This window comes from Bos indicus, chromosome 4, assembly GCF_029378745.1.
Source record: "Bos indicus isolate NIAB-ARS_2022 breed Sahiwal x Tharparkar chromosome 4, NIAB-ARS_B.indTharparkar_mat_pri_1.0, whole genome shotgun sequence".
Taxonomy (NCBI): domain Eukaryota; kingdom Metazoa; phylum Chordata; class Mammalia; order Artiodactyla; family Bovidae; genus Bos; species Bos indicus.
Genome location: NC_091763.1, coordinates 68,617,332 through 68,637,532, shown reverse-complemented (window position 1 = coordinate 68,637,532; position 20,201 = coordinate 68,617,332). Strand labels below are relative to the sequence as shown.

Sequence of the window (20,201 nt, the reverse complement as noted above, 5' to 3'; positions counted from 1 at the left end):
TGGGTTAAAAATATAAACGTGGAGGCTCCTCATTGTCTTCGGGGCTTGCTTCTTACGGCTGCTTGTAAAAAAGGTAGTTTATGCTGGGTTGAATTTTTTTTTTCCGCTGGAATAACAATCTCAGGAAACAGATTTGCGTAGAAAGATAGGGGATGACAACACAGAGCACCTACACAATTGAGCCCCATTTTATGAAGCTATGAAACAGTAGTCAAGAAGTGTTTTATATTTGGGAGTTAAATACACTTTACGGCTGTGTAAAAAACCAGAGCCATTTTGGGCCGAACATAAACATTCCAATGTCTGCGAGGTTTACTTCTGTTTGAGCCAGTGGGCAGGTTTCTATCAACCGGGAGGGATTCGTGGGTGACGCAGAACAGTGCTGGAAAGTCTTCCACATCAAGTCATTTCCCGTCCAACATGCAGAAACTTCATCAAGAAAACCAAATCTATTTCCATACCCTCACCCTGGCTATTGAAAAAAACCTCCTCCCTGATACATCAGGCCCCAGCCTCTTTGCCCTCCAAGTCATCTTCCTTCTGCTGCTTAGTTAACATTCCCCCAAAGAGCCTCATAATATCACTCTTGTTTGATAGCAAGAGTTGCCTCTCTTATTAAAAATGTTTCCCCACTGCCAAGTCTATTAAATACAAATTCCTTAACCTAGCATTTAAGGTTCTTATACCCAGATGTATGCTCTGTGAGTTCAATACACCAATCAAATTAGTGTGGAAACCATCACTGGTCCCCAAACCATCTCTGTGTTACCCAGCTAAGTCTGGGATCTTGGAATACACAACCCCCACCCTCTAACCCTTATCTGTACTCATCCTTAAACGCCTTGCTCCAAAGCGACTTTCCCCAGGTAATGAAATGCTAACTGAATTGTTGCCAAGTAAAAGTGACTTCTTTGACCACTATAAACGTAATTTAAGGCTCTCAGGTTCAGGGTCTGATAGGAACTTTATTTGCACACTCATCTTCCTTTGCAACTAGATTTTTATCTCCCTGAAGGCTCTGATCTTTTTTCACTCATCTCTGCATCCCCTGCAGACCTCAGCACTGGATCTGCCAGTCATAGTCATTAGACCCAGCTCCCTGACCATCTACCTTCTAGAGAGTTGGTATAATATTTTTAAATTCTTGTCTGATATTCTGCTAAGGTATATGCAGATACTTTGGGTCAAGTATTATATGGACTAAAAATCAGTCATACTTGCCTTCCATCAACATAACATGTAATTTGATCAAACAGATTTTCCAGGTGTGGGAATATAATTGGAATGGCCATGTTAGTTTGTCCCTTTTCTTGGTCAGGGTGAGAGGAAATGAAATGACATTATTTTGGAATAATCTTAAAACACAGTGTCAATGAGCTTATCTAAAAGTTCAGCATCACTTTGCCTGCCAAAGGTCTAAGGCCGCTGCTCAAGGGGATCGGTCCCATCTTGCAGTGTGTCTGTGGGCTCAAGCCAGCTCCCTCACCACAGAATCCAGCCCAGGAGAGGAGATGAGGCCAGGGAAACCCCAGGGAGAGGGGTGGAGAGGGCAGAACACTGTTATACACTTAATAGAACATGGAGCTTTTTCTGAGGTTTTGGAAAATAAGTCTGGACAGTCTTCTCTCAAAGTGGTATTGATTCAGCACACCTTTCCCTTCCCTTGCCACCCCCTCAGGGATGAAAACCAGAAGTGCCGAGGGAGCTGCGATGTTATTCCTGGCCCCGACGAGCGGGAAGGGCCATAAATCTCTCAAGAAAGCCCAGGCTTGTGGGATTTCCAGAACCAACCCACAGATTTATGAGGACCAGACCATTCAGACAGATATCAGAGTCTTGGGTTCTTAGGAAAAACATGTATATACAGGAACATTCCCGTCATTTCGGGAAATACCACTCTTTCAAGGGTTCCCCACTTGTTAGGATATGCCTGACATTGTGGGAACATCATCAAAACAGCACAGTCTGAATCAGCCCATCAGCAAACCTTTAGTTTAAGAATGACCTATCAGGGGAAGTGGCTTGTGATTCACTGGGGAAAGAGAGATGGGAGAGATGGTATGGGCAACACAGGTTTTACATCTGGGCAGCAATATTGCTCAAATGGCCTTCAGATCATCACGACTGGCCCTGGCAACTATGAAATAGAGCAGTGGTTCACAAACGATGTCCCTGAACTCGTAGTGGGCTAGCAGTGCTAAAGTTACCTGGAAGCCGCTGAAAGCTGCCAATTTCTGGCTCTATTTCTGGAATTTGGCTCAAGAAATCTAGGGCAGGTACCAGGAATCCATATTTTTAAGATTCTCTAAGGTCACTGAGAAAGTCAGGGAACTTCTGAAAAACAGTGTACCATGACAGAGGTGGTTGGTGGGTGATTTAAGGTCATGTTTTGATTCTAAGGGCTTCCCTGGTAGCTCAGAGAGTAAAGAATCTGCTAGGTCGGGAAGATCCCCTGGAGAAGGAAATGGCAACCCATTCCAGTATTCTTGCCTGGAGAATTCCATGGAAAGAGAAGCCTGGTCCATGGGGTCACAAAGAGTCAGACACGACCAAGCCACTACATTTTCTTTTTTCTGATTCTAAAAGAGAATTCTTGCTTGTGCACCACCCTAGAAAACCTGCTCCTGTGCCTCAACCCCCAACCCAGGAAATGGTTCCACCATCCACTCAGCTGTTCCAGCAAAGAAGCCAGGGGTCACTCCTCTCTTTCCTCCTCCGGATCCTCATGCAAGTCCTCCAGGCTCTATTCCAATGTATCCAGAGTCCACCCACGTCCCCTCATTATTCTGGTCCCATTATTGCTACCTCTCCTACTGCTTCAGTAGATATCCCCACCCAATATTCATTCATCTGTCAGAATAATCTTTTAAAAATATAAAGCCAACCACAACAGTCTCCTGCTTAAAACCCTCCAATAGCTTCACATTACACAGCTGGGCAAACTCTTGTCTTCTGGGCATTTTTCTCCCTCCCCACCCATTTGAACCAGCCAGCTGAATATACCCTCTTCTTTTTCATCTGACTAGGAGATACTCATTCTTAACACTCACATTGGCTATTATTCCCTCCAAAAAGCCTCCCTGTGACTCCCCACCCCAAGGCTGTGTACACACCAAACTTGACTCTATCGGGCAACCTGGCATTCTGTGTGGATTTCATCATCTGTCTCCTGAAAAATAACATTCTAGGAGCAAAGGAGTCCTTAGCACTGCTGAAAGGCACATAAATGGATTACAGTCCTATAGCACATTGTCAGGAGTCGGAGAGAGGACAGCCCACAGGAGTGGGCTTTGGAGAAAGGCAGACCTGGGTTAAAATCCAGATACCCAATCTTACTATGTGCCCTTGGGTAAGTCAGTTAACATCTCTGAACGTCTGGTTTCCATTCATATATAAAATGGGAATGTGAATAACATGCTTGGCAAAGCACCCAAGAGTCAGGAAGATCCCCTGGAAGAGGAAATGACAACCCTCTCCAGTATTCTTGCCTGAATAATCCCATGGCCAGAGGACCCTGGTGGGCTCCAGTCCATTGGGTTGCACAGAGCTGGACATGACTGAGCAACTGAGCATGCACACGAAGCACGCACACATTCTAGACATCCTGATGCATCTAGATGTCCTGATGCAGTGACTAACACTGCATTCTTACTCCTCCAGGCGGGCACACAGAGCTAACTCTAATGCCCCTCACCAGGCTGGCGTAGACACCTGAGGAGCTCTCTTCTATCTCCTTCCGTAACTGATTTTTCTTTCCATAAATTGTATATCTGGATTTGGTTTCCTCCTTAGGTAATCTGTTTTAACATTATTTCTGAAAACCAACTGCACAGGACTTGCTAGAGTTCAGTTACACCTAGGCTTAGGAGAGATCTGAGGGGGCTCAGGACAGCCCCTGCCCGTTCTGCACCACCCCCTCCAAAGTGTGTGTTTCCATTTTCCAGTCTCATCAATGCTGTTGTCGTAAGAGCTATCAAAACTTTGCAAAGTCCCGAAAATGGTAGAGCACTGGATTTGAAGTCTGAATTTTTTTCATTGCTCTCTGGGTAAGTGACAGCAGCCTAGTTTCTTCAAATGCCAAGTATTAAAGTGCTTTTATCTCACTAATGAATAATTAGCTTTGGCAAGCAAGAAAACTAAAAGGCACAGTTGGACTGCTCTCAAAAACCAACTGCCCAAATAAAAACCAGGAGAGTGTCCTGGGTTTAAAATGCAAGGCGAGGGTGAGGCTGTGTAGATTCCAACACAGCAGAGATGCGGAGCGGGTGTCTTCCTGGGGATGACGGAGGCGGTGGGTGACCTTCCATCCCTCTTCTCAGATAGAGGTCTGTGCACTTGTGTGAAGGGCAGGTTTCCACAATGAACACTCTATACTGAAAAACCCTCCAAGGCTAGAGGCAGGCTTTTCTATTACTGCTCTGTAGCTTGGAAATCCCAGCTAGCTGATGACTTTATGGGTTTGTACGGTCTAGACAAGAGGGTTACTCTTTGGCAAAATTGCTCCGGGGGGAGGCCCCTGTGAAAATTCCCATCCAGCTAATTACCATTCAGAGGGCAGGCTACCGGGAGGGCGCCAGCCTCTGGCAGAGGCTGCGGTTGGAAAGCCACACTCCTGGCTTTATCACTGGCTACGTTTACTTTCCTCCCTGTCAAAACAAGGACAGGAAAAGGGAACAAGAGTGGTAGTGAGAGAGATCAGCTCGGGTGCTGGGGGAGAACAAAGAATGAGGCTGCCCAGAGCTGTGACCGAGAGAGCCGTGCCTTCACTAAGGACAGGGAAACACCGGCCATCTGTCTGCTTTTACAATGATCATTTCAGCGTTCTAAGCAACTTTGAATCTCTGGAAGCGAATGAGTAAAGACACAAGGGTCTGAACTGGGTATGGGGTAAAATGCTTCCCAAAATAGAGATTCACAGCGCTAAAACCCAGAGGAGCTCACAACTATTTTCACCTCAGCTTTTATGGGACCCAGAGAGGTAGGTGGTGGTACCTGTTCCTTCAATACTTGGAAGACATCATTTTCACCTCCCGCAGGAAGGGGCCGAGGGAAAACACCTGTCTAGAAGCCCCTGGGTTCTGATTTAGCTGACAAATAGGGAAAGGGGAGAGGTGGGGGAATGGCCTTCTGTGAAGGGAGATCAAGCCTGCACTTGGCAAGGTTCTCATCCAAAGGAAGAGCGCCTCTGCTGGGAGGTCACCTCCAGAAGCCCTTCCAGACCACACCCTTCCCGCAAAAGAGCCTCTTTCCGGTCCACATCCCTCCTCACTCACATCTTCACTGTGACACAGTCTCTTCTCTTTTCCCCTCAAGTCCCTCAGGGCGTAGACTGTAGCTCTTCCCACCTTTACTTCGCTGAGGTATCTAACGATGGGGCTGCAGGTTGGGTACTCAGTTACTGCCTAAGATGGATAACTGATCAAAGAGAAATCTCTACCCCCACAAAAGCACACAGAAACATGATTTTCCCCCCCTCCTTATGACTAAGCTCTAGTGAAGGACCTTGTGTTCTTTCTGAGGATGGCGAGTCTGAGAACATTCCAGGATCTGCAGGCCCAGAACTGTATAGCTATGGTTTGATGAAGTCTCATGAACAAAGAACTACGATTACAACACAGCTGATGATCAGAACACGCTCAGTATTTTGCTGTGGCTGGAATGTGAGGAATATGCACTGGACTGGAAATCAGTAAGGTTGGGTCTTGGTACTTTTTTGATCCATTTGGCCACACGACCTTGGACTTTACACTTGTATGCAGTGGTGAATCTGGATAACTGGATTTCAAATTTTCTGACCATGATTCAGTAAAAGAAAAAAAAAATCACAACTCAGAAAATCACACACACACACATACACACGAAACTGAAAGTTTCCTCAGACAGTATTTGTCCTTACTAAGTGTGCAGCACCCTATTTTCTGTTTCTTTCTTTCCTTATATTAAAAAATGCTGGTCATAACTTATAAATTGCAATAGCCAAGATGACCTTGACACATATTTCTGGTTCTAAAATTCCAGTGTTAAGATCTCATGCTATTTTATGCCATGGTTTTTCTCCATTGCTTCCTTTCACCAGAAGAAGTTTTGGGCAGTAAGCATCTCCTAAATTCAGGGGTGTTAAGGAGCGACAACTGATGCAATGAAGTTGCCGCATCCCCCACTACTCTCCCAGGAATCCTCTGCCCTGAGGTGGAGGAGGGGCGGGAGTTGCTCTCTGACCATCACTTTAAGGGGAGCAGGAAGTGAAAGAGATCCCCTTCCATCCAAGTCACAGAATCTCTGTCCTTTCTTGGCAACAAGTACTAGAGTGGTTTGAGGCTTCGCCAGTCTTAAGACATTTATTTTTACCAATTCCTTTGTCATCTTCTTTTGACTATTCTGAGGGCATTTGTACTGAACACAAAAGACTGGAGAAGAACATGTCAAAGCAATACTGTTGCTCTGTCACTGAATAAACCGAGGCCATTCAGAGTGCTTCACAGGCATACACTGTGAGCTCTTATTTTTAATACTGAACTATACTTGATTTACAGTGTTATGTTAATTTCTGCAGTACAGGAAAGTGACTCAGTCACATATACATTCTTTTTCATATTCTTTTCCATTATGTTTTATCACAGAATATTAAATACAGTTTCCTGTGTTATACAGTAGGACCTTGTTTATCTGAGTTGGTTTTTCTCATGATTATATTTTTACACTGACCTTGATCGCCCTGGGCCAAGCCAGAGGGAAAGGCAAATCTTTGGGAACCTGATTTGTCCTACATGAGTTTACCAGATCTCCACCATCTCTTTCCTGAGAGATTCGAAGGGGCTACGTTCAACTAGCCTCAAGGGCACACACAATTCAGGGCTCAAGGATGGAGCCAAGTGAATTGGCTCACAGAGGAATCAAACCCAGGACCTCAGATTTAATCCCAGGCTCCGGCCCTCTGAGCCAACTTAAGTCCTGGAGCTCCCCTGGGTGAGGGAAGATGACTTACTACCAGTCTGCCAAGAACCGGCATGCAGGACTTATTCTGTTCACTATCTTGGTCTGTCAATGAGAAGAGTCAACAACAACTATTAACCAGGCACAGGCACCTAAGTAACAATATGGCTTATTAGGTTAATAAATTCAGGCCACTCAGAGCACTTTATAGACAAGAATCTGAAATATCACTCAGAAGGAGCCACAAATTGCCATCTTCTAGATGACAAAAGATGTTCCGAAAAAATATCCATTCACTTTTCAGCCCTGTCATCTTTCCAAAATGACTACTATATAATAGAAAATACAGACTAAGTGAACAGAAATTCTAGGAGGCTGTGAGATGTTATTTTTAAAGAGGCACAGCTACCATGAAAATGAAGCTACTTTCCAGTTTGTAACATAATTCATTTCCCAGTTTGTCCTCCTTGCTTGGCAGAAAATGACAATGTCCATTACTATGCCACATTTGTAGCTTTAGATGAAGGGCTTTTACATGGCAAAGGAGAAGCTTTCTAGTCTTGGCAAATCTTCCTTTTTTGATGATGCCAGGAAATAGGTCTTTATTGTGAGCCCTCCCCCCCAAAAAAAGAGAAAAAAAGTCCTTTTTGGAATATTTATTGTTCATTTTAGGAAACACAGCCCTATAGATTATTTACAAATGTGTTAACTGGATTCTACTAAACTTTTAATTTGCAATTTACTTGCCAAGTACTATGTATTAGCTACCAATGGTATATTTATGTTTCTGCAATGCATGCTTATTATATAGTTATTCCAGAAACTCTGATTTATTAAAAATTTTTTTTAAATCCCAATTTTTATATTTGCAGTTACTTCATAATTTTAATTTTATGGTTTTAGTTTCCAAAAAGGGCTTATTCATCTCCTAGGGGGAAGAAAAAAACCTCCAGGCTGAGGTGTGCTGTCCACAGGTGGTGGTGGGAACCCACCTAGCCTGTCACAAACATCCCCAGGCAGGCGCCCTCTGGCAGCTCACTCACAACTGAGCTGTAACATTTTAATTATATGCTTTTAAAGTTAGTCATTTGTCAAGTTTTGTTAGTCTTACAAAAACAATTTAGGTATAAATAGCATATTCTAAATTATATGCATGTATATTACTGAAACCAAGTGGCTTTAATTAAACATTTTTCAAAGCCTGTTTCCTTTTAATGGCAGTGAAATACTGTTGGTAGCAACGGCATGCTCTGCCAAAATGAACTTCATCAAGGTGAATTTTAGGGAGACTGTCAACACAATAATGGCCTAGAAGTTTATGCAAAGTTCTTAAATTAGAAAGTGGCCATTTAAGGGTGTCATTTGGGGGGGCCTGTTCAAGATATAGGATCATGACTGTGCTTCAAAAGCGTTATCCTAAACTGAATACCTGGCACTGGTCCTGGCAATTGTTAGAGCCTTGGAGTAACACAGTACACTTCTGCCTGGCAGACAGAAACTGGAAAAAGATGGCCAACAGAAAAGCGTGTCGAGGTCCTTTCCACCCCTGAGTTTAAGATTCTAAGCAACTGTTTTCTTTCTTCTTTTACCTTTTTAAAAAAGGATTTATTTTTTTATCTTTTGGCTTTGGTGGGCCTCTGTTGCTGTGTGCGGGCCTTTTCTAGTCACAGGGAGCAGAGGCTGCTCTCCATTATGGTGCACAGCCTTCTTCTTGTGGTGGCTTATCCTGCTGCAGAGCACAGGCTCCAGGTGTGCACGAACTTCAGCAGCTGCAGCTCGTGGGCTCTAGAGCACAGGCTCAGTAGTTGTGGCCCAAGGGCTTAGTTGTTCTGTGGTGCAAGGGATCTGCCAGGAACAGGGATCAAACCGGTGTCCTTGCACTGCAAGGTGGATTTTTAACCACTGGACCACCGGGGAAGTCCCCTATCCTTTTTTTTTTTTTTTAAAACATTTTAAAAATTTTATTTTAAAAAGTTTTTTTTTTGGCTATGCCCTGTGGCTTGCAGGATCTAAGTTTCGTGATCAGGTATCAAACTTGGGCTCCCTTCTGTGGAAGCACAGAGTTTAATCCTGGACTTCCAGGGTTAGAACTGCTTTCAAGTTAAACACTGTGATGAGGATTTTCACTAGGATCCAGTTATACAGCATACAAAGAGCTCAAAATATCTTACATGGAAAATACCATTTCCACTATTTGCTATAAGAGAAACCTGCTTTACACTTATTTCATCTTGTTACTTGAAAATATTTTAATTTTGGAAAATATATCTATTTGAAAACTAAAGGTCCTCCCAGACCCAGGCTTCAAAAAGATATATCTTAGTTAGTAGGCCACTGACAGATGCCCTGTAGCTATTTTACTCAAAACTATTTTGACAAGAGGAAACACAATTTCCCTGAGAGTGACCTATTTTGGGGTCTGTAAGCATCTGAAACACCTTGGCTACCTCTTTTATTTTTTTGCCTGTAAAAAATAATAATGATTGGGTATCTAGGTAGAAAACACAGCAAGCACATCATGATTAGATCTCAAATTCCTATACAGTGGTCTCCCAACCAACTTTAGTTTCTTGGGGTGATTTGTTATGTTTTATTCTTCCATACCAAAGAGAGCCTGAGTTGGCTAGGTTAAAAAGAAAATTCAGTCCAGTGGAGTATGAAACACATCTTTGATCTGATGAGATCAAGCTAACTTGTTGCTGCTTTGATGACTATACATTAACACCAGCATCCCGTTTTCCAAGGAGTGAGTAACTGAGTGTGGTGGTAAGAGGCTCAAGGTGCACAGCCAGCATCCTCTCCTTGCCAGGTATCAGACAGGTCCCAGCAGCTTATTTCTCCCTTCCTGTCAGACACCACTTTGCTTTTAGTGCCTTTCCAAGGACTTTGAACAAAGCCCTGAGACAGATCCAGGGAGATTCTGTACCTGGATAGTCTTTTTAGCAAGAACAAATTAGCTTAAAGCATTCTTTTTTTTTTTTTTTTGCTGCAGATTCTGCCTCTAATGCTGTGCAGCTGGGTGCGCCCGGGGATCCCTTTATTGTTAAAAGTAGACCCACATGGAAAAGACATTAAAATCAGTTTGCTGCTGTGATACCCACGAAGATGAAAGGGCTTCTCTGATTTTAATATGCTGTGTGTTAGATGGGAAGGAAAATGAAAAGGCTTCTTTGGAAACACACACATTTGGCTGGGCTACGAATTCATCAGGTGTTAAATCCCTGTCAGCTTCGCAGCAGAGGTGTGTGGCAGCACTGGGTGTCTGCTTGTTTGTGTTTTCAGTGGAATCCGTGCCGTTTTCCATGCTTACAATATGTGGCTCTCTTTAGCACTCCTATTTTCGTTCTGGTACTTGCTTCCAGAGGAAAATTAGTCAAAGTGTGTACTGATGGGAGCTGGCATACGAATGAGCTCTGGACCCTAGCTTAAAGAGACGGCATTCTTTTGGAGGGTAGGGGGTGTGCCCTTGAAAATAACTTTATCTTTTGATATTTCTTGACATTTTTGGGCCAGTGCAGAGACCCCTACTGGGACATAGAAAGAGCAACAATGATTGAGGGCCAAAACCACGCTGTGAACTACGTTTCTAGCATCAGGTGAAACATGCCTAAACATGATGTAAAGACTGTCAAGATTTCTTGTGGGAATTCCTAACAGTGGACATATTATTTTTGTTGAATTTGATTAAGCAATAACACAGTTACAGTAGAGATGAAATTCAGGTTTATAATTAAATGTGAATGGTTAAGCATGGTATTGCTAAAATGGCAGGCCTCAAAAATATTGTCACTAGAAGATAAGTTATTGATGGCTGTTACTGTAAATTCTAAGTCTGAAGATAAGCTGTTATTAACTGGCTTCCAATTACAGAAATGGAGTTCATTTAGAGTTCCAGAAGACATCCAGGGGCTGAAACTGGGCAGTGATAGTTTTTAATTAAAAAAAAAAACTAAATTTAAATTAAAAATTTAATTTTTCTTTCTTGTAAAATTCTGTCTCATGGAAAGCATTTTGGATCTGGAAGATCCATATGCTATAATTTTCTATTAGAAACATTTTTAATCATCAACTAATTCTAATTGTGTCCCAGCGTCTGGCAACTAGTTCTTCTTCATTTAATAAGTGTAGCAATTGTTTTTACTTGACCACACTATTGTTTCTGTAGAGTTTGAAAGCTGAGAATAAAGTATTTCACTGTCTTTCTTCAATGGAGAGGAAATTCCAGAGATTTTCTTCTTCAAACTACTGCATGTATTTACTTCCCTTTTTCTTAAATGGCTTGTTTACAGTAGAGGAAATGCTCTCTGCTCTTTCAGGGAATGAGTGGAACTTGTGGGCTCCTTTTCCTCATTTCTGCCTGGGCCAACAATTTTTTTTTTTTTTTAACTGAGGTAAATACAATGCATAGATTTTAAGTGCCTAATTCAATGAATTTGATAAATATACACCTTTGTATAACCAACATCTCAATCAAGATATGGACTATATCCATCAGTCCAGAAAGTTCTCTGGAAGGGAGAGAACTTTTTCTTCTTGTTCCGAGAGTCAACTGCTGTTCAGATTTCCATTGTTACAGATCAGCTATCTCTACTTGAATTTCAAATGCACTCTTTTGTGTCTGGTTCCTTTCACTCAGTAAAATGTTTTTGAGACTCATTTATGGTTTTTTTCTTTTAATCACTAAATAGTATTCCATTGTACAGATAGATCACAACTTGTTTATCCACGTACTTGGAGACAGACTAGCTAATACTCAGGGCTACTGCAGATAACGTCGTCCTGTACATCCTTGCCCCCGTCTTCTGTGGACATATACTTCCATTCCTCTTGGGTAACTACGCAGTGTGGAACTGCTCAGCCAATATCACTTGTTTCTGAAGCCCTGGAGAACCTTTCTGAACCAGAGGTTTACGGAGAGACAGTATTAACATAAGTAGCTGTTTCCATCCCTAACTTTACCTCATTAATCCTCATGGGAAGGTAGGCATTGTCTCCAATGCATACATGAGGAGACCAAGGCTTGCAAAGGTTTAAGATCATCTCTCTCTCAAACTGAAGAATAAAATTTGAATCCAGATCCCTCTGATACCAAAAGTTCTCATCACTTTACCTCTATTCCCAGAGTTTCAGAAGATGCTCCAGAAAACTCCAGGTTTCCATAACTACCCCCCCATCAACATACCTGGGTCTGCTAATGAATCCCCCGGCAGTCCATAATGATCATGCTCTAAAATTGTTTGCCGCCAATCACTTCCCCCTGATCTCACCTGATTCCAACTCTTTAGGAATTTACATTGCCTTACAATTTCTAAGACATTTTGTGGATGTGAATATATTGCTTATAACTGCCTTAAAACAGTATGGAAAGAATGGCCCATGAGTACCTCCATCTTATCTAAGCAATAATCATGCTAGTAATTTAGTCCCTCTGCATGTATGTTATGTTCATTAAGTATTTGCTCCACATGTGTATAACCTGCTTTTCCTAAGAGACGTAAATTCTAATCCATAAGGGCTATACCTTCTGCTTTTTTGTACTCCCAGTACCTGGAACAATGATTATAACAAACTAGATGATCAGTAAATTACATGAACTGAGAAGATGCCCAGTCTTGGTGCTCTGGAAAACAGTGGCCACTCAACTGGGGATGACTGAACTTGGGCAAGGTTTCATTTAAATGAGCCTCAATTTCTTTTGTCTTTAAAGTGGGGTAAACAAATGGTGATTAAGTTTCTGTGAACTCTAAAGATAAAATCTACTAATATAGACTGGCACTGATTTGATTTGCTTTCTTCAAGTCAAAAACATGTTTTGTTTGGGAAGGTCTCTTGCAGGTGGTGTAGTTGAGAAAAATACTTGTAATTACTATCTTGTTGCTGCTATCCTACACTTTTGAGTTGCAAGAGATTATAAATAAGTAGCTGCATAAGACGGTGGGGAAGGAAGCAAAATTAGTGACAAGACTGGGCCATAACTCTCAGGAAGCAGGATGAAGGTTTTACAAGTCAATCAATAAAGAAGATGAAAGGACAATGATTGGAACAAAGCAGTATATAAACAAACAAGAAAACAAGTCATAGGCCAGGAAAGGGTGTGTTGGTGACCCTGAATATAATGTAAGCCAGATAGGAGAGCAACATGAAGTCATTTTCCAGCTTAAGTAAACACATTTATGTGAAAAGGGAAATATAAATCAAGGCTACTTTCTCAATGGGAAGAGTTTAGGGAATGTTTTTTAGGCACTGTCCAGATATTCATCTCTTTAGGGCAGAATCCATTAGAAATACCAAATCCCGGCCTTAGGAATTTATTATAAGTAGGTCACAAAATTCAGTCAGCCTAAAATATTTAGTTTTTCTCCCTTTCCACTGTTAAATAGGACAGGATTGATCTCTCTGAGATTTTCCCTTCTGTTTCATTCTTTTCTTTGGGGTGGGGATGGGGGAATTATGCGAGTTTAGACCTTACTTTAGTTATCTTTTATTCCTTGAGATTTTCTCCCTTTAGTAAGGTTGTTTAGGTTTATTTTCTAAAAATAAAGGGATTGGGGGAGAGTTCACCTCAGCTCCATTCAGACAGAGCTTCTAAATGTTAAGCTAAATCTTGTCAGTTCTATTAGTTGTGTGGCAGTAATTTCCATCTTGAGGGTAAAATTAATACTTTACTTTTTAAAATGATTTTGCTGTTTGTTAGCAACTCCTGAGAACTGCAAAGTTACAATCTGAGTAACTTATTGCCAAAGCCATAAGGGAGTGTTAAAGGTGTACTATCACGCCAAATAGCAGGAGACAGGAACGAAATAGCAGGAGCAGGAAACGAAACAACGTAATGTACAATAGGAACTTAAATTACAGATTAACAGATATAATTTGCTACTTCATGGTCATTATAGGCTGCTGAAACAAGAAAACAAAAAAATTGGTTTAATTTCCTTGGGTACCTTTCTCTGGTTTAATGCTTGAATTTTTCCTCCCAAGTGGGCCAAAATATATATGCAAATATTTTCCAGGAGAGACTATGCAGTGCTATTATAACCAGAAATTCAGCCAACTCCTTCCACGGCTTCTCCATTAAGACATAAGCAAGCATCTGTTCAGTCCCATTGGACTCACGCTTGGAGGCTAAGCAAGTAGATTACAGTAACCTTTCTCCTAGCAAACTGGAAATAGGCTAACCTAGGCAAGAAAACACACAGCTCTGACAAGATGGGACCCAGCATTTAAAAGCAGTGGTTTCCCACCTCTGGCTGTAGGTTAGAATTCCCTAGCAAGAGCTTTAAGAAAACTCTCAATGCCTGATCCATCAACTGAGTAAGAGTCTCGGGGTGGAGCCCAGGCAAAGGGAGGTTTAAGACTCCCACCATGACCAATTTCAGGATGAGCTTTAACAACTGGTCTGCAAGCCTGAATAGTTAACAACTGACTGCCTGGAGTCAGCTCCAACTCACCCTTGAAAAAAACCTTGAGTAAACGAAATCGATTAAGTTCTTCAAGTTCTCATCTGCTATCTGAATGGTGAAGTGGGTTAAAAGTGAGGGTTACTGTGAATAAAGGTAAACCACAGTTCCAATAACTTAATCACTTTTGTGTTTTGGGTTTAGAAGTGTCAAGTTAGCAACTGAGGCAGCTAAGTGGCTGAAGGTCTCAAGAGTTTTTAAAAAGGTATTAACATTACCATATGTAAATTAGATAGTCGATGGGAGTTTGACATATGACATATGGCACCCAAAGTAGGTGCTCTGTGACAGCCTGGAGGGATGGGGTGGGCAGAGAGGTGGGAGGGGGTTCAGGATGGAGGGGACACAGGTATGCCTATGGCCGACTCATACTGATGTATGGCAAAAAACATTACAATGTTGTAAAGCAATTATCTTCCAATTAAAATAAATTTTTAAAAGGTATTAATCTGTACATGGGAATTAATACTGTTGTTTCAGTGGGGCTGGTGCTAGGATTAAGTAATCATACATAAAGCATACAGTAAGCATACATAGTAAAAAATCTAGGTTGCCTTTCCTCAGTAATTATTACTACTTTCAAAGGAGAATGGTATGAATTGTTTTAACACTTTATTTTCAGTGAATTCAATCATGTTTATCTTCACTTTTAATATACGTTTTTAATTTAAGTATAGCTGATTTACAATGTTGTGATACTTGAATTTTTCCCCCCAAATGGGCCAAAATATATATGCAAATATTTTCCAGTAGAGACTATGCAGTGCTGTTACCACCAGAAATCCAGCCAACACTTTCCAGCAAAGTGATTCAGTGATACACACATACACACACACACACATATAGATCTTTTTTATTTTCAGATTCTTTTTGGTATAGGCTATTACAAAACACTGAGTATGCTTCCCTGTGCTACACAGTTGACTATATATTTTATACATAGTAATCACATATATCTTTAATTCTTTATCTCTATAATTTAAATCAGGGGTTGGCAACTATGGCCTATGGACCAAATCTGTAAATAAGGTTTCACAGAAACTTTCAGTTTTATAGAACACAGAATGTCCACTCGTTAGTGAAGTTCTATAGCTGCTTTTACTGCTATGGTGGCAGAGCTGAGTAGCTGAAACAGAGGCCCCTGTGCCTTCATAAAAAACAATGTTGACCTGTGATTTAAACCATTCAAAGCTTTTCTTAAATGAACACTAAAAAATACATTAAAAAAGAATACAAAGCAAAGACAGGAAATGAAAAAGTTGAGAAAAGAAAATTTCTCTAGAGTTTTAGAAATCACACAATAAATCTTAATTCTAAGAATTCCTAAGACATACTTGAAACTCTATGATGAAACTGAGATCTGATTCCGTCTAGTTAAGATGGCATATTTTAAAGAATACTTTATAAATGAACTTTCCTGCAAGATGACCATTACTTCTGCACCAGGAATGCATCCTGAATATGAAACTTGGAAGAGTGAATTTAGGAGGTAGAAACATGGAAAATTATTTATAACCTGGCAATGAAAGTGACTGAAACCACATTAGTCAGGCAAAATAAGCTGATCTCTCTAACTACAGGTAAAACAACATTTCAAACATTGAAAAATGTACACAATCAAAATTGTACAGGGTAGGGGTTTAAGAAACCATTTCCCCTGCTAATTTTTGATGTTTACATGGAATGTTCTTCAAGCAGCAAATAACTTACCAATGATCTTGACAGATTGAAAATGATACATCTTTACCACAACATAAATTAATTCTCTCAGTGGGAAACTGCTAAAATAGACAAGGTGTCAGAAAGATTTCTTTATGTCTGAAGGAGAGGAAATGATTCCATTTCTTCCAAATATTCTTACATGAAAAATAATAAACTCTCACTTTTAAACTGTCTTTATTTTCATGGGGTTCTAAAACTCCCATTACTAATTGGGGTAGTCATAGTTATCTGGTACTGGCCATGAGTCAATCCTTATTAAGTCAGGTATAAAACATACCCAGGTATAAAACTGTCCCCATAATTCACATGTCATATGAATAAATATTCATAGAAATACTCAGAAAAGAGAATTGAAGAATCACACTACATTCTCATGGCATTCCTTAGATTTAAATGTTAGCAGAAATCCTGGAAAGTAAATCTTCACAGAAAGAAATGTAAGAGAAACATGGTGGTCTATCTCAGGGAAGGGAAAAATGCCCACACAAATGAACCCAATTCATCCTGTATAGAATAATCTCCAATTCTATTTCTGAAACAGCTAGTTGAAAACTGGACCACAGGGATGAACATTTACTGAATGTTTAATGCATGTGTATGCTATCACATTTAACTCTCACACAAAAACCTAAATAATGGGTATTAACAGTGATCTGTAAAGGGCAAAGTTCAGGTAGGAACTCTGTCTGCCTCCCACACCTATTCTGTGTTCAAAATGCCCAATTCTGATGGAACACAGGGTACCCTCTCAACCATGAGCCCATCGAGATGCCCCTAGAAAAAGAGCTCCTATAATCAGAGTGACGAGTTTGCAAGTTTTCTAAATCCTCCGCTTGGAGACTAACAGTGTATTAAACCCATCACACTTTCCCAAACTTATTAGGGAACCCTTTTCCTCAACTTCCATTTTGTGAAAGTCATATTCTGAAGCACACTTTGAGAAACAGGACTGCCACCACCTCCCTTGATGGGAGCTGGATAAAAGAGAAATACATAAACTCTAAGAGAAAATAAACATTTTCATCCACCATTAAGGGGCGATACTACTGAGGGGGTGATGGCATGATTCTGAATGGCTTCTTTCTGCTTTTAGAATCTTTAATAACACCCTCAGAGTCCCGGGCCCTGTAGACCTCCTTGGCCTCATCTAACAAACACCTCACCACCAACTGGTCTACCTTCAGTAACCTGGGACCTGCCAGGTTTCCCTTCATGGAGCCTTTGAAAAATGCTGTCCCCTTAGCTGGATGCTCCTTCTCTCCTTCTTGGGGAAGTCTTTCCTGATTCTGTCAAACCTCTCTCCCATCACTGAGTTACAATGTTATAGTTATTGGTGTACTTCTTTGATGAATACCTGTCTATGCCCCTACAGGAGTGAGGGGAAATATAATCTCTGTTCTCAGATGGGAAAAAGAAGAGGAGGGACTTTTCCAGCTTCTTTCTACCATCTTCTGTCACTGACTAGTGGATCTCTGACTTGGGAGAAGGTTCTGTGCTGCTCAGCTCTGTGCCTGGGCACACGCTGGTCTGTTCCTACACAGGCAAGCTTAAGAGGAGCGTTCGGGAATAAGTTCAACTTAGGGAAGACAACTTAAGAAGTCAGTTGTTACAGATCCTAGCTTTATTCTGCAGTTTAGCCTTATGCAGTAATAAAGTTGATTTTACTTTTTACCTTTGAGTCTTATTTTTCAAATCGCTTCCATTTGGGAGGTGAAGACAAGAAAGAGTGTTCTTGTTGGCCCCCTAGAATGCCAACATCTTCTACTATGCCTCAGCCCATCAGAAAGAACATGACTGGTCTCCTTGGGTTCACTACTGTAACTCAGGCCTGGCGCTAAGAGGGACTCTAAGTTTTAAAAATTGATCATTCTATCACAGAAAACCTTTTAAACAAGTAAATCTAGGGAGAATGGTATGATGATTACCCCCTATGTATATATCACCCAGCTTGAACAATAATCAACACGTGGCAATAATCAACACAATCAATCTTGTTTGATCTATTTCTCCACTTGACTGAAGCAAACCCAAGACACTGCATCACTTTATATGTAACAAATGGTAAAGGCTTGAAAACATGTCTATAAAAAAAAAAAAAAAAAAGAAAACATGTCTATAAAACTATTATCACATGCACATTATAAATGATAACTTATTAACTATATCCTTAATAATAAATAGATGAATGAATCAACAAAGGGTCAAAGAAGAGGTGGATCTCAAGCAAGATCTGTGCCCAGCCCCCAATACAGCATGCACGCACGCACGCACACCCCTCCTTAAGGGCTAACCTACTCACCAGTCGGGGTGCTGCTGCGGAATGAAGAGGAGGGGGTGATGGGCGGGGTCACTGGGGGAGTAAGGCTTCCGCTGCTGTGGCGAGGTGGCGTGGACACATTCCCTCGAGACACGGAGCTGGACAAAGTCAGCGAGAGCTTTGGCTGGATCTTCTTCTTCAGAGACTCCTGCTCTCGGCGGGCAGCATCCGTCATGAATCTGTAAGTGGAAGAGACTATTTGTAAATAACCCATCTACAGAGCAGGAGGAATTATGACTGCTAACCTGAATGTGACAGATGCTCCACCCTGGGGTACGGACTTGTTCACAGGTCAGTCCCAACTTCAAAAACTCAGAACAGCTGCCCTGTTCCTACATGATAGAATTATCTTCTAGCTCCTGAAAGTTCCCTGGGCCAAGCCTCTGTCCTCACTACAGTGCTTTCAGCTACAGGACTGCCTGGAAGGTCCTCTCAATCCTCAGAAAGTACACCTGCTCTCAAAGTCCCCCCACCACTGTCAACTAGAGAGGACTTCCTTCATCTGCAGGTTGGCAGTATTTATTGTTTGTGCCACTGAACATACATGGCTTCATGAGGACTCTGATTCTTTTTTGTACTCTGGATTCTCAAACAGGTATCTAGCTTTTTAACACTTTCTTGGCTGCTTAAAGGTCTTGTCTCCCCAGCTACTAGCTGAAAAGAAAGGACTTAAGTCTCTATAATCGTTACTAGCATGCTGCCAAGCACATCTTAGCATACATTTATCAAATGACTGAACAATTCTGCCCAAGAAAATTCAGTAAGAGGGAACAGGCACAGTACAAGGAAGATCACTGAGAAAGGTCTGTTTATGTCATGATTTTATTACTCATAAAAGGGAAAGGTGACTTCTTTCGATAGTTTCACTTTGGAAACTTCAAAGTTACATTCTTTCAACACTTCTCTTAAGTTAGTAATATTCAAGCTTTGTTCTTTTCTCCCTGTTTAATCTAGCATTTTATGAATTCATATAATGAAATTCAAAACCACTTATGAAATGGTATTTCCTCCCTAAACAGCAAATGTTGACTACAGTTTTTGAGAATTGGGATGGAAAGTCTAGTGAATAGAGTTTATGAAAATATTTATGTAAATAAAGCATACACTCATGCCCACCACCTACGCTCAAAAACAGATCATAACCATACCTCTCAAGGCCCCTCTGTACCCCACCCTCCCATCAACTGTGTTTTGTCTATTTTAATACAATTCATCATAAACTAATACCGTTGTGCTTGCTGCTGCTGCTGCTAAGTCGCTTCAGTCTGACTTCTGACTCTGTGCGACCCCATAGACGGCAGCCCACCAGGCTCCCCCGTCCCTGGGATTCTCCAGGCAAGAACACTGGAGTGGGTACCATTGTGCTTAGACATGGTATTTTACCCAACACATTTCACATTCTGCTTACAGAATTCCTTTATATTCGTCTTCATTACACTACGGCATTTTAGAAGTCAATAGATAGTTCTCATGCCCGGGTAAAAGTTTCCAGTTGCTCAAACACACAATGAAACAATATTACAATAGTGTTAGTGTCTTAAAATGTCTACTTTTACACTTGGAACATGGACGGCATATTTCTTGAAGGGCTTTTGCAATATAATCTATACGTATAAACTGGATTTTATATGTTGAACCAAACTGTAATAAAGTTGTATGCTTTGTCTTGAGCTCTTATGTTTTTGTGCTACAAGATGGTGTTGACTGAAAAGGGAGAAAGGAATGACAATGCAAACCAGAACTGTTTGCACTCGGTAGCCAGGTATTCATTT

At 41.2% G+C, this 20,201-nt stretch overlaps 1 protein-coding gene across 3 annotated transcripts in view; it reads right to left on the bottom strand.

Moving 5' to 3' along the window:
- Positions 1 to 20,201, bottom strand: part of JAZF1 (JAZF zinc finger 1) — a 330,616-nt gene that overhangs the window by 25,354 nt on the left and 285,061 nt on the right. For all 3 annotated transcript variants that reach the window (XM_019958841.2, XM_070787278.1, XM_070787277.1), the window contains exon 3: positions 18,412 to 18,608. In XM_019958841.2, the coding sequence (XP_019814400.1) occupies positions 18,412 to 18,608 (197 nt within the window). The remainder of the gene's footprint in view (positions 1 to 18,411; positions 18,609 to 20,201) is intronic.